Source organism: Bubalus kerabau, chromosome 1, assembly GCF_029407905.1.
Source record: "Bubalus kerabau isolate K-KA32 ecotype Philippines breed swamp buffalo chromosome 1, PCC_UOA_SB_1v2, whole genome shotgun sequence".
In the NCBI taxonomy this organism is placed as follows: domain Eukaryota; kingdom Metazoa; phylum Chordata; class Mammalia; order Artiodactyla; family Bovidae; genus Bubalus; species Bubalus kerabau.
Genome location: NC_073624.1, coordinates 206,616,136 through 206,637,778, shown reverse-complemented (window position 1 = coordinate 206,637,778; position 21,643 = coordinate 206,616,136). Strand labels below are relative to the sequence as shown.

The 21,643-nt window shown below is 52.4% G+C and overlaps 1 protein-coding gene and 1 long non-coding RNA gene across 4 annotated transcripts; one reads left to right on the top strand and one right to left on the bottom strand.

Moving 5' to 3' along the window:
• The first annotated feature begins 672 nt into the window (after positions 1-672).
• Positions 673-20,778, top strand: CLTB (clathrin light chain B). Of its 3 annotated transcripts, none has more exons than XM_055550859.1 (6): positions 673-1,083; positions 6,238-6,281; positions 14,820-14,937; positions 15,168-15,279; positions 16,983-17,036; positions 17,208-17,304. In XM_055550859.1, exons 1-6 carry the CDS (start codon positions 897-899, stop codon positions 17,287-17,289), a joined length of 597 nt encoding a protein of 198 aa, XP_055406834.1. In that variant the 5' UTR covers positions 673-896; the 3' UTR covers positions 17,290-17,304. The 3 variants fall into 3 exon arrangements, with proteins under 3 accessions (XP_055406834.1, XP_055406820.1, XP_055406830.1); XM_055550845.1 differs by lacking the exon at positions 17,208-17,304 and adding an exon at positions 20,326-20,778 and having other exon boundaries at positions 674-1,083; XM_055550855.1 differs by lacking the exons at positions 16,983-17,036; positions 17,208-17,304 and adding an exon at positions 20,326-20,778 and having other exon boundaries at positions 678-1,083.
• LOC129630352 (uncharacterized) lies at positions 5,759-12,588 on the bottom strand. The gene is made up of 3 exons (XR_008703646.1): positions 12,520-12,588; positions 12,030-12,102; positions 5,759-5,882 (listed from the first exon to the last, which is right to left on the bottom strand). It is a non-coding gene; the product is annotated as an uncharacterized LOC129630352 (long non-coding RNA).
• Positions 20,779-21,643: the final 865 nt, after the last annotated feature.

Here is a 21,643-nt window from a genome sequence, read left to right as displayed (position 1 = left end):
GAATATTGAAGAGGGTTGCCATGTCCTTCTCCAGGGGATCTTCCTGACCCAGGGATGGAACCCAGTTCTCCTTAATTGCATACAGATTCTTTACCGTTTGAGCAACCAGGGAAGCAAGGGACATTGAAGGGACCCAGCCTCCAAGTAGAGACCCCGTCAGGTCACACAAACTCTGGTGGCCTGAGCTGAAGCCTCCAAATGACAGGAAATGCATAAGAAATGTACGGAAACAACATGGCCTTGTGGGGAAGACCCTGGACTCGCAGGAAGGATGCAGTAAAGCGGTGGGTCTTAATGTTACCTCTCCAAGGCTACTGATAACGGGGCTTCATAACACCCGCCGAGCCTTGGAGAAGAAACTTGTGCAGAATGAATCAGGAGGAGCCAGGTTGCGCTGCGACCACCCGCTCGGTGCTCCTGAAATCCGGGCTGCCAGTCTGCGGTGACCTTGTACACGCGATGGTCCCTTGGTCCCATCTGCTTCGCCTCCGGACCCGGCAGGAGCTGCGTCAGTCCTGTGTCCTGGAGACGCGCGCTGGTGGCCGCGAGCGGGTAGCGCGGCCTCGGGCCCCTAGGGCTGCGCCGCCGTCCTGCTGCCGCCCTCCTGTGGCCGCTGAGAGGCGACCTCCGGCCGTCCTGCGGGCCTCCTCCCTCGGCCGGTGACATCACCGCATTCCCGTCCCGGCTCCTCCCGCCTGCAGCCGCAGTGACAGGCGAGCCGGGCCCGGTGGCGGAGAGGAAGTGTGGGGCCGCCGCGCTGAGCCCGTCCCCGCCGAGGCCAAGCGGCTCCCCCCGGGGTGCTCGGGTGACAGTGCCGCGGCCGCCGGGCGCAGCGCGGGGCACGCGCCGGGCAGAGCCGAGCACCAGACGGACGCTTCGGCAGAGACGCGGGGAAAATGGCTGATGACTTTGGCTTCTTCTCGTCGTCGGAGAGCGGGGCCCCCGAAGCGGCCGAGGAGGACCCGGCGGCTGCCTTCTTGGCCCAGCAGGAGAGTGAGATTGCGGGCATAGAGAATGACGAGGGTTTCGGGGCACCTGCCGGCAGCCAGGGGGGTCTCGCGCAGCCGGGACCCGCCAGTGGGGGTGAGTCAGCGCGGTGGCCTGGGTACTGGGGGTTGGAGGGGGGGATCTGGGGCTCGCACCCGGGGTCCTCGGCCTCCGGGCCCTGCGGTAGAGCGAAGAAGGCCTGCTCTGGCCAGCCAGAAGCAGGCCTAGGGCTGTATGTGTACCTGAGGGGGACCTGGAGAAGGAAATGGGAGGGCGATCTTGTTGCGTTCCCTATGTGAGGCCCCGCCTGGGGCTTAGGATCTGGTGGCTCCCGGCATAGAAATTCGTCATGACATTTCATTCCCAAGCCAGCTCCACCACTGCCTGGCTCTGGAATCCAACGCAGCCCAGCCTTGAGCTTCCCAGTAGGCTCGCTGCGCCCCGCTCAGCCCTGCAGGTGTGCACAGGACCTCAGACCTCCCTGACCCTTGGACTTAGCTCCCTCCTTCAGTTGGGAAAGCAGGAGGCACTGGGTGCTCTAAGAACTTACAGACTTTCCTGGAGGATCACCTGCCATCCTGCGGTCACTGTTCTAGGCACTTTACTTAACATTTCATCATTTCGTGTGTATTATACACCCATTTCAGAGATGGCAGAACCAAGGCTCAAAATGTACACTACTGAAAGAACTAGTAAGTGGCAGAGCGAGGACTAAACCATTTCTCTCAGACTCTGAATCCTCTTCCCCTGGCCACATTGTCTTCCATATGCCAGGCTCTGAGTCAGAGACACCAGTATGGGGGCAGGAGCACAGAGGGCTTCAGTCAGATGTGATCCTGCCCTGCTGGGTTTGGAGCTTAGTGGTTTTGCAAAGGTGGTCCAGGGCTATTGGGGTTTGGGGCCTGGTCCTTGCAATAGCGTGTTTATCAACAATGTTCCTGCTCTAGTTCTGCCTGAAAGAACAATTTCTTAAAGTTAAAAACTAGCTATCATTTTCATGGCTGCATCCGAAACAGCCCTTGTTTCCTGTTAATGTTGTCATTTTAGTGGGAGTTTATGGGCCTGTCAGAATAAGTGGTAGCTTACATATTTTTAAAAAAATGTTTACAGGTAAAGCTCCTTATATTTATATTCAACATTTACTGAGCACCTACTGTGTGCCAGACACAGTGGGGATACAGATATGAATAAGACAGTTCCTGTGGCTTGAGGGGCTCGAAGCATCTCTGTATCCTCTTCATGTGAGAAACATAACAAGCCCTTTGTCACATGTAAGAAACTGGAAGCCCAGAGAGCCTGAGTGTCTTGCCCAAAGTCACACAGCCGTGAGTGACAGATCTGGGACTAGATCCCAGGCCTCTCAACTCTGGGCTCCACATTCTTTCAAATGCTGTGGCAGTCACCCTGGGAAGTGATGGGATGTGAAGGTGGGGGGATCTTTTGCCACCTAACCAAGTCAGCAGTGGATGTCTTCTGAAGGAGCAGCAGCTTCTAGCACTTTGGCACAAACCCTCACACACCCCAGGGAATTCCTAGAAAATATGGGCCTACATCTTGAGACTACCAGCTTCCCCAGTCAGGTTGGCATGGGAGAGGCCCTGCTGGGAGAACCCATGTCAGAACCATCTAAGAGAGAAGCAGGGAGAAGTCAGGCAGAGGGCTGCAGATGTGGCTGGGGTTTGAACAGGCTGTGACCTCTCCTAGGACGGTAGGACTCCAGGGATTTATGGCCTGGACGGGAGGTTCACTGTCTGGCAGGGGTGATACAAGTTGGCCCCAGACCGGAGGTGGCAGGGAAAGAAGCAGGGACATGGCCCTCTGAGGTCTCCTGGACTCACAACCACTAAAGCTGCAAATGCTCAGCTACCCTGCTGAGTGGAGCACAGGGATCTTAGAGGAGTTATGGGATGCGGCTCAATAGGTGGCCAGATAGGATAGAATTGATCTGACCCTCCTAGGTCTAGATGGTGACGAGTAAGTAATCCCCTGGAGACTGGTGATGAGTGCCAGAAGCCTGAATAAGTTGCAGAAAATGTGCCTTAGGCAGCTGGGAGCTGGATGGAAGCTCCTGCAGCCAGCACCACTCATCACTTCTGAGTCTTGTCTCTTAAATGATGCCCTTGTGCTGAGTGCCCTGACTTTGGGGACAGGGGGTGCTTTCTGGATGGCTCAGTGGTAAAGAATCCTCCTGCAATGCAGGAGATGAGAGTTCAATCCCTGGGTCGGGAAGATCCCCCGGAGGAGTGCATGGTAACCCACTCCAGGATTCTTGCTTGGAGAATCCCGTCGACAGAGGAGTCTGGCGGGCTACAGTCCATGGGGTTGCACAGAGTTGGACTCGACTGAGCACGTGCATGCATGCATGTACCTCAGGGGAAACTGTTTAGAGTAGGCCTGAGCCTGAGCTTCTTTGAGCCCCTTCTCTGGGCTGGAGTTGCGGCCAGCCTGAGCAATGGATACTTTGTTTCCATTCATCAGCCTTGGGTAGGGCCCAGGAGGTTTACATTTTCACACCCAGATTTCTATGTGCCCCACCTGGCTCTGCCCTTGACTTGCCCAGTCATTTCCTGGGCAAACCCATTTCCCCCTGATGGGACTCAGTAAGCTCCCAGGAATGTTCTGGACCCCATCTGTCCTTGTCCCAAAAGGGGATTAGCAATCTGAGGGAAGTCACACCCACGGCTTATCCCTGGGACTCGTATCTGCCTCACTCCTGTTCTGCCGGCTTTGGACTGTGGGCACGCGATTATTAACGTGCCGTGGGCTGGTCAGAAAGCACTGTGAGGACAGAGACTCATAATTTCATATGTGGGTGTGTGTGGATTCCCAAAGAGGCTGAAGCCTCATTTCCAAAGGGCAGCACCCATGGGACTGAGAGACTGGGTTGCAGAGACCTCCTGAAGGACAGGGTGGGCCCCTGGCCACTCCTGTGGTTGAGGGGTCTGAGACTGGGACTGGTCAGGGTGGCATGTGGGAGGGGGCACAATTTCCCCTCTAGAAATGCCAAGTGCACACACCGGCATTGTGAATGGACCCCGGTAAGTTCAGACTCTGGTAGAGGAGACTCCCCTGGAGAAGATGCTGCCACTGATTTAGGGACCAGGCCACCCGCGCAGGAGAAATCCCATCTAAATGAGCAGGGAGGACAGCTGATAACTGTTGGCTAAAATTGATCACTCTTTGAAAACAAAATTGATTATAATTTATATCTGCTGGGGATTGTTTCCATGGGGTTAAGGATCCCTCCCTTTAGTCCCCAGGCTGAAAGCACTGTCACTGTGACTCACGGCTCTATCTGGCTGGTGAAGTGTACTTGTCCATCTGGGATGGTCTTATACAGCCTCCCGCGGCTCCTGGCTAAGAGGCATTGCAGTTTCTGAGAGTCCTTAGGCCTTGCAGACAACAGTGGGCCCCCAAAGAGCAATTCAACTTCCATTTAGCCAATACTGACTGTTCACCCATAGGAGCTAGCCGAATGGGATACAGAGCCTGATAAGGGAATGCATGACCCATGGGAGGTCACAGTAATCATGTAAGAGGGTGGGGGGTGCTATACAGTATTTGGGGATACTCTATAGTAGTTGAGACCTTCCATCAGCGCTCAGGGTAGAAGAGGAAGCAGTGGAGGGCTTCCCAGAGGAGGTGAGTTGTGAACTGGGCTTTGGCGAACGACTGGATCCCCCAGAACATTCTTTGGTGAGGGAAGTAGGAAGAAAGGCATGGAATGTGGCATAGTGTGTTTGGGGAAGGCGGAAACCAGAATAGGGTTTGTGCGAAGGACTGGTGGGAAGTGAGGCAGGAAAAATGGGCAGGGCCAGATTGCAAAGATCCTCATGAGTTATGGTCCGAGGTTCAGTGTATTCATTCAACAAATATTTATTGGGCCCCTGTTATGTGTCAGGCACTGTTCTAGGTGCTGGATCCCAGTGATGGACAAAACAAAGCCCCTGCCCTCCTGGAGGGCTTTCAAGTGGGGTAGATAGGCAATTAGCACATACAAAAATAAATCTATCAGGCCTTGGTAGGTGATACAAAGTACTGTATGGGGGAGGAGAGGGGTGCAGAGGACAAATGTCAGGGATGGTCAGGGAAGGCCTCTAATAAGGAAGTGTTTGAGCAGAGGCTGAAGGGCTTGAGGGAGCAGGAGAGCCTTCCAGGGAGAGGGAGCGGCACCTGTCAAGTTCTCAAAGAAGGAGCAGACCCTATGGGCTGCCGGTTTGTGTTCATTTTATTTTTAATTAGAAGAGTTACGTAGGTAAGTGTATGCTTTTCATCAGCCATGGCAGTTGGTTTCAAAGAGGTTTGGGAGAGGGTGAAGATGGAGGCAGAGAGGCCTGTGAGTGGACAAAATCCATTTAGTCCATCTTTCTTTAGTGCGTTGGTTAATTTGCTATTCAACAAATATTTCTGAGCGCCTCCTAAGTCGTAGGTATGGTACCCAGCTCTGGGGAAGACGGTGGGGAGGGTTTGGACACAGGTGTGCCCCTCCAGGTGCTCACTGCCACTAGTGGGGCAGACAGACCAAGTAGCTGTGCAGGCGGGCCTGGTGGGGGGCAGAGGGGCCCCCAACTTTGAGGGTCCCTGCTGCGGCAGAAGTCACGGGAATTTGTGAAAAATCAGGTGTCAGGGCAAGGGACCAGGAGGAGTCATTGAGGTGAGGGCTGCAGCAAATCCTTCTGGGAGGGGCAGGAGGAGGAAAATCAGGCCAAGTGCTGCCTGGTAGGGGCTGATTCCTGCTCTCCCAGGTGAAGCCGTTGCTCAAGGCACCTCAGGGACAAGCGGAGACGTGCAGTCCCTTCTTCCTGAGTCCTCGCAGACCCGCCCTGAGCCTCCAGCTCCTCTGCTGGCTCACTGGGCATAGGCTCCATAGGAAATCAGGCCATTCCTAACTGCAGCTGAGGGGAAATTAATTTCAGGTAGGTGAGAAGCTATTACTGGCTGGCGACCTTGGGCAATCACGTAGCCTCTCTGGGCCTCAGTTTGAGAATCTGTAAAATGGGTTGATAACACACCTTGTGCCTTTCAGCACAAGGCTATGGTGAAAATTAGATGTGATAACAGCTATGAGAAGGCTTTGTGAACAGTCAAGGACTGAACCCAGGTTATTTATGTGTACATGACGTCTGTATATGTGGAAGTCAGTACACACACACAGATATATACAGAGGTTGGCTCAGTCACTAATGTAGGACCCTGCTTATTATAAGCTGAGCAATGAGTAATGCTGTCTTCTTGTTCTCTTTCTATCAGCTTCTGAGGACATGGGGGCCACGGTCAATGGAGATGTGTTTCAGGTAAGCAAGATTCTGTCCTTGCAGTGGGAGGGACTGACAGCCTGGATCTCAGTAACTTTTTGGCCCCCATCATGTGTAGGAAGAGGGCTTCAAGTTCTGTTCATTGGGATGGGAGCATTAATAAAGTTTTTGACAATTTTTTTTTTGGTTGTGTAGGAGAAGGGGATGAAGAATAAGGACCACACAGATAGGGATCGATGGTGTATGGCCTCAGGTTGCCCATGGTAATGTCTAGCTTGCAGAGGGCAAAAGAAAGTGGCTCACAGTGGCATGGACTAAAGGAAACACAGGGCCCTGCACATGTTTGCCACTGGTGGGAGGCTGAACCCAGTGGTCGTTTCCACGTCTGAGCATTTTCACTGGGTGGGACCCAGTTAAAAGAGATTTCACACACACACAAAAAAGAGATTTCACTTCTCAGAATTTTCCTAAAGAAATAGCTGGACAGAGACACTCTGATTCTTTATATGATTATTTATAGTAGCAGACAAACTGGAAATAACCCAAGTGCCCACTCTTGAGGACCTGGGTAGGTAAATTGGAAAACCATGCCGTTGTTACAAAGAGCAGTCAGAGCTTTCTGTATGGACATGAAAAGATGCCCACAATATAATAAATGGAAAAGCAGCTTGCAGAGTAATATGCACAGTATGGTCCTGTTTTTTATTTTAGAAATATGTTTGCATGAAGATCTGAAAGGATGTGTACCAACTGTTAGCAGTGGTTAACCCCAAGGTTGTGGGAGAAGGGAGGGTAAGGAAAAGCTTTCACTTTCACTGAGTTGTTTTAAAATTCTTTGTAATGATCCTATAATACACACACTCTCTCTCTCTCTCTCTCACATTCCCTGCCCCTGCAGCCCCGCCACCACCACCCCCAAAAAACACAGCTAGTAAACACCCACTCCAGTATTCTTGGGTTTTCCTAGTGGCTCACACCATAAAGAATCTGCCTGCAATTCGGGAGACCTGGATTCGATCCCTGGGTTGGGAAGATCCCCTGGAGGAGGGCATGGCTACCCACTCCAGTATTCTTGCCTGGAGAATCCCCATGGACAGAGGAGCCTGGTGGGCTATGGGGTCGTAAAGAGTAGGACATGATTGAGTGGCTAAGCACATCAAAGATATTTCTAGTTAAAAATTTCTCTCCACATTCATCTAAGCCCGCTCCTTTCCTACATATACACAGATCATGTTAAAAGTACTTAAAGAATTTGGAACACAAATAGTATCCTCAGGACCCCACAGATGCAACAGTCTTCACCGGATGAACTTTAATTCCCACTGGACTGGGTCAAAGACCCTTAACTGCTGCAGGATCTCCTGAACTCTGCCTCGTGGAGGAGCTGGCCTCCTAAATCCTCAGGGAGAACAAACAATAGTTTCTTATGTAAGAGGGATGGGCTGGTACCTTACACAGGGCAACTGGCCAAGTCTCATTTCTGGAAAATTACTCAACTACCGGCAAGCTAGAAAAGTTAGTCTCTAGGACTTTAAGAGCTTCGTGTCTCCTTGGGCCTGCCTGAGAGCTCCAAATAAGCAGCACTGATGCCTGTCCAGTTCGGCAGAGCATAGAGACTCAGACTGCCCCTGCCCTGCACATACTCCAAAGGACTTGGCTTGACCCGAAAGGTCTGTGCCCTAAAGTGGCCCTGGAGCTGGAGATATACTTGGGACCATAGTACCTAGAACACCAGGAGCAAGATAATTTTCCCTGTCTACACATTAGCACCTGGAGGCCTTCTCACGTCCTGCCCCCTGGCCTCACTTTGTATTGAACGAATCTGAGAAACCCTAGGCCTCCTCCCCAATCTCAGTGGGAATTTTTTTCTCACTGCTACCAAGAATAACCCCAGGTATGTTTATTTGTGAATCATTTGCGGTAGACCTGGGTTCGATCCCTGGGTTGGGAATATCCCCCGGAGGAGGGAGTGGCTACCCACTCCAGCATTCTGGCCTGGAGAATTCCATGGTCTGTATAGTCTTTGGGGTCACAAAGAGTCGAACACGACTGAGCAACTTTCACTTCACATGTGCAACGCTAGCATCCTTACAGGCAGGGAAGGGGGTCACAGATGAGGCAAGTCACTCAGAAGCTTAGTGGCCAATTTCAGGTTCATCTGTATGTATGCAGTGTATGCTAAGTCGCTTCAGTCGTGTCCGACTCTTTGCGACCCCATGGACTGTAGCCCACCAGGCTCCTCTGTCCATGGAATTCTCCAGGCAAGAGTACTCGCGTGGGTTGCCATGTCCTTCTCCAGGGGATCTTCCCGACCCAGGATCGAACCCGCATCTCTTCAGTCAGTTCAGTTCAGTTGCTCAGTCATGTCCGACTCTTTGCGACCCTATGAATCACAGCATGCCAGGCCTCCCTGTCCATCACCAACTCCTGGAATTCACTCAGACTCACGTCCATCGAGTCTCTTACATCTCCTGCTTTGGCAGGCAGGTTCTTTACCACTAGGGCCACCTGGGAAGCCCTCAGGTTCATCTAAATCTCCTGATCTGGTACCCTTTGCTCCACCCTCTTGTTGCAAGCTGCCCACAGGGGCCAGCTTGCAGGTGGGAAGCCCCTGCAGATTTCTCTTAGGATGGAGCACAGAGCAGGGTCTGACTTTCAAGGATCCTGGACAGAACTTTCCTGCTACCTTACTTGATCTTTTCTGGAAGCCTGTGGGCCACTGGGAGCTTCCCTGGTGGCTCAACGGTAAAGAATCTGCATGCAGTGCAGGAGCCACAGGAGACATGGGTTCGATCCCTGGGTCAGGAAGATCCCCTGGAGGAGAGCATGACAATCTGCTGCAGTGCTCTTGCCTGGAGTATCTATCCCTGGACAGAGGAGTATATATGGTCGAAAAGAGTCAGATACGACTGAAGTGACTTGGCATGAGCCACCGCGGGGTCCAGCTATGAACCTGGACCTAAGGCCTAAGGATAAGCCTACCCAAACCTATTCTAATTCTTTCTGCTGCTGCCAGGGGCAGGAAGGCCCCAGCAGGACTCACTCCTCCTACACAAGCTCTCTTCCTTCCTCCACCCACGTGGCCATCATCCCCACTGAGCTACTTAGAGGAATCGACAGCTCAGCTCAGCTTAGCTTTAGCTGGTCAATCCCCAGGATCAGCTGTGCCTCATCCTCCTGGCTCCCCATGGTGTCACAGCACGTGCTGGGCCAGCCTGGCCTCTGGAAGCCCTCGTGGTGGTCTCCTGTGTCCAGCGGAGGGGTCCCTTGGGAGAGGGGTGCCACCAGAGAGCTGGGCCAAGACAAGCCCGGCCCTGATTGTAGCCTCCTGCCTTTTGGTCCCGGCCATTCCCAGATGCCTTCCCTTTTGAGCTTGGGAGGGGCTCCAAACGTTCCTGCAGCCCCGGGTGAGCCCTCCCAGGCTACGGGCTACAGTGGTTGCAGGGCAGTTATCACATTCAGGCCCCACTTCACACCTGGAGTGGGATGTGGTCACTCCCATTTGATAGGTGACGACACCTAAGGAGAACAAGGAGGGGATTTCTTAAAGGTTGCACCTCCAGTGAGTGGCAGGAGGGGACTTGAAGCCCAAGTCCCTCTGATGCTGCGTCCCAGGCTCTCCCCATGCCCTCCACATTGCTTTGCAGGCAGCCCCTCGTTCCTTCATTTAGTCAGCTCACATTCTGAGTGCCATGCGCTGTGCTCAAGGCCTTGGATGTAGAGGCAAATGCAATGGCTCTTGGTTCTCAAAGAGCTCAAGTGCAGAACAGCAGGGCCTCAGGTGTGGGGCTGGTCTCAAGAGCCAGGAGTCTGAGTTCTTATACATCGAAGTGGAAGTATCAGTCACTCAGTTGTGTCCGACCCTTTGTGACCCCATGGACTGTAGCCTGCCAGGCTCCTCTGTCCATGGGGATTCTCTAGGCAAAAATACTGGAGTGGGTTGCCATTCCCTTCCACAGGGGATCTTCCCAACCCAGGAACGAACCCAGGTCTCCTGCATTGAAGGCAGATTCTTTACCATTTGAGCCACCAGGGAAGCTATTCTGCATTGGGCACCACCCAAAAGCTTTAATGGATTAACTCATTTCATCTTCCCAACAGTCCTATCATGTAGGTTCCATACATTATCTCCACTTTACCGATGAGGAGAAGGAGGACACACAGGGAGGTTTAATAGCTCTAGTTACACAGCCTGGAAGAGCTGGGACCTGAAGCAGGCTCAGTCGCTAGATGCTGCACTGAAGTCAGAGAATGCAACAGGAACGGATGCTGGAAGTGGGTTCCAGGCTGCCCAGGGAGAGGTGGGTGGTCCTGGCTGGGAGGACAGCATGTGCAAAGGCATAGAGGATAAGATGCTCAGTCTGGGGCTGCTGCAGGGAAGGGTGTGCTGGGGGAGCTGGAAGAGACCACAGGTGCAGGGCCATGTGCTTCCAGGTGGGAGGCATAGGGGTGTGGGGGGGGGCGGGAACAGCTCCCAGCCAGAGCCTATCAGTGGGCCGCGTTGGTGGAGGAGGCGGGCTCAGCTTGACCGGGCTCTCCACTCAGAGCCTGGGGCACAGCCATCTCTGGGCACCATCTTCTAGGGCCACACTGAGCGATGTCCCTGGATGTGGAGTGCAGCTGCTCCAGGCTCCTCCCATCAACCCTCCTAACCTCCCTCCATCCCCAGCATCTACTCCAGCTGCTTCTACACCCAGACTGAGGCGCTGTGGTGAAGTCTGGATGGAGTTAGACAATCTGGGCTTCATTTCTATTTTTTCCCAGCTGGACGACCTTGGACTAGTCGCTGCTTTGAGCTGGATTTGTCATTTGTAAAATGGGGATGAGAAGCCCTTCCTTGCTGTCCCCACAGGTCTGTTGAGAAGAGTCCTCTATAGCCTTAGAAGCTTCTTATCCCTGAGCAAGCTACTAAGTGAGCCAAGGAGGGTATGAAGGCAAGTGTGAGAGAGACAGGGAGTGGGCCTTGGGAGTGGGAGGACAGGGCACGGTCTCTAATCTTGGGATGCTAGACGTGTTAGGGAGGAAAAATCACGTGACACAGAAGTGACTTTGGCCCCTGTTGGCTGCGTGTGGCCGGGGTGTTACACCCAGGAATTCAGTTTGAATTCTGGCTCTGCCAGTTGCTGGCTAGGTGACCTTGGGACTTTGAAGCTAGACTTTTTCCTACCTGTAAAACAAAGATAATAAAACCCACCATGAAGGTTTGTGAAGGCCAAAGAGAACCATTTAATTGAAGGTTCTTTGCCAGTTTATAAGCACTCTAACCTGAGTCTTAATTTTAGGGCAGTCTTGAAGGAGATGGTGGGGCTTCCCAGGTGTCTCAGTGGTGAAGAACCTGCCTGCCAATGCAGGAGACACAGAAGATGCTGGTTCGACCCCTGGGTTGGGAAGATCCCCTGGAATAGGAAATGGCAACCCACTTGAGTATTCTTGCCTGGAAAATTCCATGGATAGAGGAGCCTGTCAGGCTACCGTCCATGGGGTTGCAAAGAGTCGGCCACAACTGAGCACGCACGCACTTCTAAAGGAGATGGTGAGTCCTGAAGGACACCATGGAATGACTTCTAACCCTCCAGCCCACCTCTCTCAACCCATCTCATCCACACGTGGCAGCATGTCTGTACTCACATTTTCCCAAAGGCACTAGCCTCACGTGGTCCTTACGCTGCCAACTCTTGATCTGAAATGCCGTTCCCCTGTCTCTTCCCAGCCTACTCTGCTCCTAGGCTAGAAAGGTCATACCCTCCCTTGTCCCCCCTCTTTTCATGACCCATGTTATGCACGTACCCCAAGTCATGGTCTTCATTTGTGAAGAACTCCCTCTGTCAAGCTCCTGGATGATGGGCCAACTTGGTCATCTCTGTCCCCAAGCATGAACATATGTTAATTCATTCAAGAGATGTTCTTGAGCTCCTCTTACAGCCAGGCCCTCCCTGTCCTAGGTTCTGTACAGAGATAGTCTCTGTCTGCATGGAACTCACTTTACTGGGGAGGGGTGGGGGGCAGATAGTAAAGAAAGTCAGAAAGTGTTAGTTGCTTAGTCATGTCTGACTCTTTGCAACCCAAGGACTGTAGCCCACCAGGCTCCTCTGTCCATGGGATTTCCCAGGCAAGAAATACTGGAGTGGGTCACCATTCCCTTCTCAAAGGGATCTTCCTGACCCAGAGATCAAACCAAGGTCTCCCGCATTGCAGGCATATTCTTTACTGTCTGAGCCACTAAGGAAGCTAGTCTTTTAAGATATCATGAGTACCAAGAAGAAATAAAATGTAGCACCTGGATAAACACATAGACACCAAAGTAACTGCACTTGTCTGCAGATGGGACATTCTATAGGATTGGGTAGAGGTCCTGGTAGCCTGGCCTCAGGACAGGCTTTTTCCCAGAACTGGACAGGGTGGGGCTCACCCTACATCGGTGATCAACTTGTGTTGTCGAGATTAGGGCCCTGGAAAGGCTCCTTGAGATGTCAAGAGAGACTTTCTGAATTGAAATATAATGTTGGGCAGGAAGGAGGAATAAGGGCAGCGCCCCAGCTGCCCCACCCAAGGGTGGGTCTGATCCGAGGAGCCAGGCAGCACTGCCTCACCCTCAGCCTGCCCTTCTCTCTCCCCAGGGAGATGCAGCTCTTACGTCCATCTGCATGTTCCTTCACCTTGGTGCCCACAGCCCCTTGAACAGACACCTAGCACTTCCTCTGAACTGGCACATGCTGGTCCCAGGGGGGATCTTCATCCACACGGCCACTGCTTGTTGAGCACCAGCTGTGTGGGCACCATTGGACAGACGCTGTTGGGTGGGGAGAAGACATTAAACAACACTGGGATTAATGACAGTTTGATGAGTGCTTGAGCAACAGAGCAGTGAAAGGAGAGACAGGTTCATAGGGCTGTAAACAAGGTTCTGCCCTGCTGACAGGGATCTCGCAGTCCAGCCAGGAGACACACTTGGGAGAAGGCGAAGGAGCACAGGGAGAGGAAGGGCTGTGAGATCTGCTTGGGGGTTTGGAAATACCCCAGAGCTGGTGACTTCTGAGCTAGAAACTCGTGGGATGGAATAAGATTTCATCAGCTGGAGGAAGGAGGGGAGCCAATTGAAGGCCGAAAGCAGGAGGAGACAAAGGCGGGGCAGCGTGGATGTGGGATGGGTGGAGACAGGAATGCATGGGGCAGACAGAGCACCAGAGTGGGAGTGCTGAGAGATGGGCTGGATCTTAGAAAAGCTCTGGCTCTTCGAGAACAGAGGGAAGCCCCAGCCTGTCTGGGCTGAGCTCTCAGCCTGCCATGCTTGGAGTCCCCTACCCTGGCAGGCAGCCTGGAGAATTGGGCAGAGCCCTGGCCTGGAAGTCAGAGGAGGCCTGGACTCCGGCCCAGGTTCTGCCCCAGTTTCCGTCCCCTATAAGATGACAATGAATAATAATAATAATTCTAGCTATCATTTACTGAGCCATCACTCCCTGCCGGGCACTCTTGTAAGTTTCTTACAAGTACTGTTGCATCGAATCCTCACACCAGCTCTTAGAGGCAGTTTTAGTATCATCTTCATTTCAGATGAGAACACTGAGGTCAGGCAAGGTTGAGTGGCACACACGTAGTAGGCAGTAGAGATGGGATCTGAACCCAGATGGTCTGACCCCTGAGTCTGAGTTTCCCATCACTGCACGATCTTAGCTAAGCCCACCCTGCCTATCTCAGGACTGTTCACTCAGCAAATAGTTACAGAGCACCTGCTCTGTGTCAGGCACTGTGCTGGGTGCTGGGGACACAGCAGGGAACAGGACAGGCAAATCCCTGCTGTCACAAATGTGACATTCTGATAGAGGAGACAGACAATGGATAAGTAAATGTATTATAAAGTGAGGCCATCTGGGGCTGTGTGTTATTGGGTGAATAAAACTAAGTGCTTAGTCTTGTCCGACTCTGCGACACCATGGACTGTAGCCTTGCAGGCTCCTCTGTCCATGGGATTCTCCAGGCAAGAATACTGGAGTGAGTTGCCATTTTCTCCTCCAGGGGATCTTTCCCACCTAGGGATCCAACCTGACTCTCCTGTGGATCCTGCATTGGCAGACAGATTCTTTACAATTGAGCCATATGGGAAGCCCACAACTAACAGAGTGGAACTTTAATGATAGAAACACAGGGCACTCTCTGTGTACCAAGAAGTATTTGAAGTTCTTCACACTTTTAAAATTCATTCCATCCTCATATTTACCCTATGGAGTGGGTGCTATTTTGTAGCCTGTTTTATGATGAGGAAAGTCAGGCACAGGGAGGTTGAGTAACTTGCCCGGGGTCACAGGGGGGGAAGGGTGACTGGTGGAGGGCACAGCAAGTGGAAAGGCAGGGTACAGTCACAGGAGACAGTGGGCATGACGTGGTTTGAGATGTGAGCGGTTTAAATAAAACCAATGTGTAGGGTTTTATTGCTTAAAGAAATGACACCACTTTGACCCAGAAGTGGCTAAAGAATAAAGAGAAATTAGTGGCCTCTGTAACTAGAAAGGAGTAGTCAAGGAGCAGAGACAGAGGGGCTGGTGGACAGGCTGGGTACACTGCTGTCTGTCTATGTCCTAGGAGGCCAACGGTCCCGCGGATGGCTATGCTGCGATCGCCCAGGCAGACAGGCTGACGCAAGAACCCGAGAGCATCCGCAAGTGGAGAGAGGAGCAGCGGAAACGGCTGCAGGAGCTGGGTGAGGACAGAGCTGAGGCTGTGAGCTGGGCTGGGCCCCCTGCGTCGGGGCTTCCCGCTGGGGTGGTGGTTTGGGACCATCACCATGTCGGGTGGGTAGCCTTAAGAGTAGCTGGGGCTCCTTAGTGTGGGAACTGGCTGAGGATGGGCTGAGGAGGGAATCCCCCAGGACCACTGTGCCTCACCTTCCTCCTGGAAAGCTGCTGCTTATTCACCTGTTGGGGGTTGCAGATGCTGCCTCCAAAGTGATGGAGCAGGAGTGGCGGGAGAAGGCCAAGAAGGACCTGGAGGAATGGAACCAGCGCCAGAGTGAACAAGTTGAGAAGAACAAGATCAACAACCGGTGAGCAGGGCTATCAGGGCGTGAGGGGGCGGTGGGGACATAAAGGGGTGGTGGGGACATGAGAGGAGCCATGGTGTGGGGGACTGTCACAAGGATGGGTGATTTGGTGGCAAGAACACAGAGGAAGGAGAAGCCAGACCCCCAGCTGTTTCCTCAGTGGCCTGTGGAGCTCAGCACCCTGAATGCTGCAGAGCTGGTGACTGTAAGCTCTCACCTCCTCCCCATGACAGAGAAAAGCAAGTCTATCGGTCGATGGACGAGGTCCTAGGACCCACTGGAATGTAAGCCAGATGACCCTGGAGCCCAGGGGCCAAGAACTGGACCGGAGGCCCTGTGGCCATGGTTAGCATCACAGAGAACACAGGCCTGTCTGGGAGGGAAGAACCAAGCCATATGCAGGGTTTTCCTGCTTATCGAAGTGACAACACTTTGACTCAGAAGTGGCTGAAGAGTAGAGGGAAATTCGTGGCCTATGTAACTGGAAAGGCCAGGGGGAAACAGGCAGGCACAGTGGGCTTAGGCTGAAACAAAGTCCATCAGTGCTCACTTTTACTGTCTCTCGGCCCTGCTTTCCTTCCCCCCACCTTCACTCTTGGGCACACACTCCAGGGATGGGGCCCAAGGTGGCCGCCGGCAGCTCCAGGCTCCTACTCTATTTTCTTGACAACTCCAGTGAAAGTAAGCCTCTTGCCCCCAGCAGCTTCAGCTGGTCTGGTGTGGGGTTATGTGCTGGTCCCAGGCCCAGTGACTGTCCCAGGAGCAGAGACTCTCTGATGGATACAGACTGGGTCTCATTTCTTGGGTTGTGCATGGGGTCCAGTCCCACACAAACCAGAGGGACTGGGTGGGGGCAACTGATGCTTTACAGGACAACCAGGATGCCCATCCTGGAAGAAGAAGCACAGGTGTTGAGCAGGAAAGACAGTGGAGATCCACCAGAGGACCCCTTGCAGAAACGGTCTCTGCCCAGAGAGCACCCTGCAGCCCTTGCCTTTGAGGCTGTGCCCTTAAAGGCACCAGACCCGCCAGGAAGGGGAAGGCTGGCTCTGGGAAGCCTCCAGCTTCCGTTCAACAAGCTGCTGCCTGCCAGTCCCTGGGCTGGGCCCTGGGTAGGCGGAGATGAGAAAGACCGCATCTGTGTCCTCAAAGAGCTCAGCAGTGGGCACCCGCATGCTGGTCTGGTCTTGGGAGCAGGGCCTCTGTAGGAAGGCTGTGGAAGCAAGGGATGTGGGCAGGGGAGGGGGCCTCCAGGTCTGGGGACCTGGGCTTTGGAGGACAACTAGGAGACCAGGGCACAGCAAGATGTGAAAGAAAGGCCATTGTCCTTTCTTTCTTTCCGTCCAAGAAAGGCTTTGGGCAGCAGGGAGAGAGGTGGGAGGTAGGGCCAGAGTGAGGGCCCACGTGTACAGGGCCTCGAATTTGAGGGCTGGGAAGACATGGGCTATGGGAGCCACTGAAGATTTGTGAACAGGAGGAGTAACAGGATAAGGGCTGAGTATTAGAAAGGGCCCCCTCCTCGGGTGGATGGAGGATCCCTGCTCTCCTCTCTGGGCTGTGGAGAGTTGCTGAGCCTTCCAGAACTGTGCTTCCTAACACGTCTCCAGCTGGAGGTACTAATGCTGATTTCTCTTTTTCTTTAACCCTCTGCCTGTCTGTCCGTCTTGCCCTGCTGTTCTCCCCTCACCTAATCCCCTTCCCCCAAGGATCGCTGACAAAGCATTCTACCAGCAGCCAGATGCTGATATCATCGGCTACGTGTACGTGTCTCCTTTGCTCCTTTGCTGGGGTCCCTGTGTGTGGTTGGCAGTTTCTTGAGTCTCTCACTGGTGGGGTATGAACGAGTGTGGCTGGGCCTGGGGCAGTGATCAGAGAAGGAGGTGAGCCTGCAGGGTGGACACAAGCACCAGCCTTCATCTCCATCCCCCCAGCAAAGGTGTACTGAGCATCTTTGAGACAGATTTGCCAAATCCAAGCAGAGACAAGGAAAGAATGCTGGCCATCCCCAGGTGAGAGAGGCAAAGGGCCAAGCAGCCCAACTTCTCCCACCCTGAAATGGCTCTTGGGGATGGGAGGTGGGAGGTGGGGTGAGTCTTTTGTTGAACAAAACAAGCATGGAGTGCCTGGTGCTGGAGGTATAAAGCATGCATTGCCATCCCCCACCTCCTGCCTTAGTGCGCTGTTCCCCTCAGAGCTCCAGCCTGAATTTGGCTGCGAGCCCCTGGCGAGACCACCATTGGCCTGTCTCATGTTCCTGGTTTGGGGTCTAGCTGGTCCTGTGCCTAATCCAGATTTATTCTCATAGTTAGCTGGCTGGTGTGTTGGGAATTGTGAAGCTGAAGGAGAAAAAAAAAAGCAGTGATGAATGTCTGATGACTGCCTCGTGCGTATGTGCCAAATATTTGCTGTTCCTCGCTCTGGGTACGCCCTTGGCAGCGCTCTCATGCTGTTTGGGCTAAACCTCCTCTCACAGAACCTGGGACACACCAAAATAACAGCCTTCCACTCCTTCCTCTGTCCACTCTCCTATTTGTCCAGTACTTACTGGTGCTTACCCAATGCCAGTCTCCGGGTCAAACAGGAATAAGACACACACAGTCCATCCTCTTAAGTTGCTCATGGTTGGAGGTGTGTTGTGATAAGAGCTGCTTACAAGGACACACAGGGCTCCCACAGAGCCACCCTCTGTGGGGGAAGCTTCAAAGATGCGGGACCGCCCCTGGCCCTTAAAGCATGAGATGGAGTTTGCTGTATGGCGAGGGTAAGAAGAAAAGGGTGTCCTCGATGGGAAAAGCTGCTGGGGCAAAGGCTATGAGAGGGGAAATATCTAGTGGCCTGCAGTGGCTGGGGTGGGGGTATGTGGGGCGGGGAGAAAATCAGTTTGGAGCCAGTTGAAGAAAGCCTGTAGTGTGATGTTTAAAAGCTCAGACCTGATCCTGAAGGTAGCGGAGAGCCATGGGAGGTTTCAAGCAGGAGGGTGGGGATGGCAGAAGGGCACTGATGCTGAACACCACAGGGGGTTTGTTGCTCCTATTGTGCCTGAAGAGGTGACCCAAGGAGCACCCAAGGGAATCCCGAAGAGAGGAAGAGTCTAGACCAGCACTTCTCAGACCTGCATGTACCTAGGAATCACCAGGGGCTCTTGTCAAAATGGGGATTCTGACTCAGAAGGACTGAAGTAAGGCCATGATTCTGCATTGCCTACAAGCTCCATGGTGATGCGGTGCTGCTGGACCATGAACCCCACTTTGAGAGCAAAGTTAGAGGGGAGCCTCTTGACCCAGCTCAGTTGGTAAAGAATCAGCCTGCAATGCAGGAGACCCCTGTTCGATTCCTGGGTTGGGAAGATCCCCTGGAGAAGGGAAAGGCTACCACTCCAGTATTCTGGCCTGGACAATTCCGTGGACTGTATAGTCCATGGGGTTGCAAAGAGTTGGACACAACTGAGCGACTTTCACTTCACTTCAATTTTTGAGCTGGAAGAGAGAGCTTCAAAGATCGCTCCCCTCAGCCCTGCTGGTCAGCCAGCTCCACTCAGAACCTTACATTTTCCCAAGCCCACACACACATGTTGTGTTGCTGGGTTCTCAGACTAGTGAAATGGATCAGCAAAGAGGAGACACTGCTTCTCATTTTATAGATTAGGAAATGAGCACCCAGCAGGAAAGCAAGATCACTAGGGAGAGGCTGGGTCGCCTGATCCAGGGCCAGCTCATCCTGGATCCCTCCGGATCACCTGGAGAGTGATCACCCGCCATCAGCTAGTGCCTGGCACTTGGCAGAAATGGTCCTGCTTGCGATGCAAGGGGGACTGCTGAGGAGAGAGGGGCTTTAAGGACACTTGCTGGTCAAACAGAACATAGACCCAGCTCTCCCCACCCCAGAATCTTATTGTCTTTCTCTTAATGACTCCCACATTTAGGTTTTGTCCACAAAACTACATTTATTATACTTTATTTCCCCATTGTTCCTTCATCGGTGGCTTCTGTAACTATCAGCCAGAACTTCTGATGAAGAAACGACCACTTTCCACCCTAACCTGATTCTAACCAAAAGCAAAGACTCCAGTGGAGCATTCCCCAGGCTGAGAGAACAGTCATTCTGTGCTAAAAAGAGTTCTGTAGTGAAATACGGGTGACTTGATTTGAAGATCCTCTTTGATTCTTTTACACATCTTTGACCACAACCTTTTCTGAAGAACACTCACGAGGCAATGAGTCCAGAGAACCCTGAGGCAAAGCCGAATCAGAGATTTCAGTTAGGTGATTAGTAAATGTCCTGTCCAGTTTGGGGAAGTGTTGAAAATAGCTGAGGTATTACATTGATTCCTCCAAGGGCCTTTAGGTGTCAGGAGCCCCAGTTTGGGAACTCTTTTTCCTTTTTTTTCAATTGGAGTATAATTGCTTTATAATGTTGTGTTTGTTTCTGTTGTACAAGGAAGTGAATCAGCTATATGGTAGTTCTGGGAAAACTGGAAAGCTGCATGTGAAAGAATGAAATTAGAATACCACCTAATATCATACACAAAAATAAACTCAGTGGATTAAAGACCTAAAGGCAAGACCAGATACTACAAACAGAATACTCTTTGAAATAAATCATGGTACTGTTTTTTTTTGATCAGTCTCCTAGAGTAATCGAAATGAAAGCAAAAATAAACAAATGGGACCCAGTTTGGGAACTCTTGATGGAGAGATAATGAACAGAGTGTGCTGGGGCAGGGGTAGGCTACTTGAGCTTCAGTGGCAGGGGAAGACCTTTCTCAGGAGGTAAGGCCTGCACTCAGACCTGAATGACAAGAAACAAGCTGTGAGCGGGTCTGAGGGAAGACTCAAAAAAGGCCCTGAGGTAGGACCCAACGAGAGTTCCTCTGGGGGCTAAAGCTGTTCCTGGGAGCCTGAGGTCAGAGGTCATGGAGCCGGGGAGATGTCTTGGTAAAGTACCCCTTAGTAGGCTGGGCGAAACAGCCTTGCTCCATGGGAGCAGAGCATCACTGCTTTGGGGAAGAGGTAGACCGCTCTGAAACCTCTGTCCCGTCTCCACCTGCAGGGCATCTGAGGAGGCTTTTGTGAAGGAATCCAAGGAGGAGACCCCGGGCACAGAGTGGGAGAAGGTGGCCCAGCTGTGTGACTTCAACCCCAAGAGCAGCAAGCAGTGCAAAGACGTGTCCCGCCTGCGCTCGGTGCTCATGTCCCTGAAGCAGACACCGCTGTCCCGCTAGGAGTCTGCCAGCAGCATGGCCGCCAAGCAGGGGCCGGGCCGGGCAGAGGAGGAGCAGCTGCTTTGGCCAGGGGGCGGAAATGCCTCCCACAGCTGCTACACAGCCTATTCCGTTCCTCCCCATCTCCCGGGGCCGGGAAGAGGAACCCTCACCCCCTCACCCATCATTCCCTCACGGCCCAAGGGCCCAGCCCCTCACACCTCCTCTCAGTCCACAAAATTGTGACTGTCCTTCCTGATGTATTTTTTTTTCTTGGCTTAAAGGGTGTGTTGTTAACTCTTTTTACACTTATTTATTATCATTCTCATTTCTCTGGAAGCCACAACTGGTGTCAGGGCTTGGTTTGTGCTTAGAACCTCCCCAGCTTCATGGACTAGAGAGAAGGTAAGGCTGTTTCCCTGGTAACCCAGGAGCTCCCAGCTGGAAGTGAAGGAACCCGTCTATGTCTGCTGCCTCTAGCTCCAGGAGGAGACAGCCAACCTCTCACAGGATGCATTTGCAACTTCAGTCCTTTCTGATCGAACAAGCCTGTGAGATAAGGATTTGGGAGAAACAGTCAGTGACTATACCTTCTCTCCCTTCAACAGAGGTTGTGCACAGGTTACATTCAAGCCACTGCGATCTGAAGTGTTTAAAAAGACTTAATTGCCAACCTTATTAGTTTCCTAGAACTGCCATAACCACATTGTCTGAGTTAAAACAACAGGATTTATCATCTCACTGTTCTGGAGGTCATTAAGTCTGAAACCATGGTGTCACCATCCCTCTAAAGGCCCTAGGGAAGGAGCTGTGTTCCTTGGCTTGTACATACATTATTACAATCCTGAGTTTATCATCACATCCCTTGTTCTCTATACATGTCTGCTTTTGCGTCCAGACTTCCCCTTTGTATAAGCACACCAGTCATTACTGGATTAGGGTCCACCCTACTGACCTCATTTTATCTTTGTCAGGTTTTGGTATTAGGGTGATGGTGGCCTCATAGAATGAGTTGGGAAGTTTACCATCCTCTGCAATTTTCTGGAAGAGTTTGAGCAGGATAGGTGTTAGCTCTTCTCTAAATTTTTGGTAGAATTCAGCTGTGAAGCCGTCTGGACCTGGGCTTTTGTTTGCTGGAAGATTTTTTATTACAGTTTCAATTTCCGT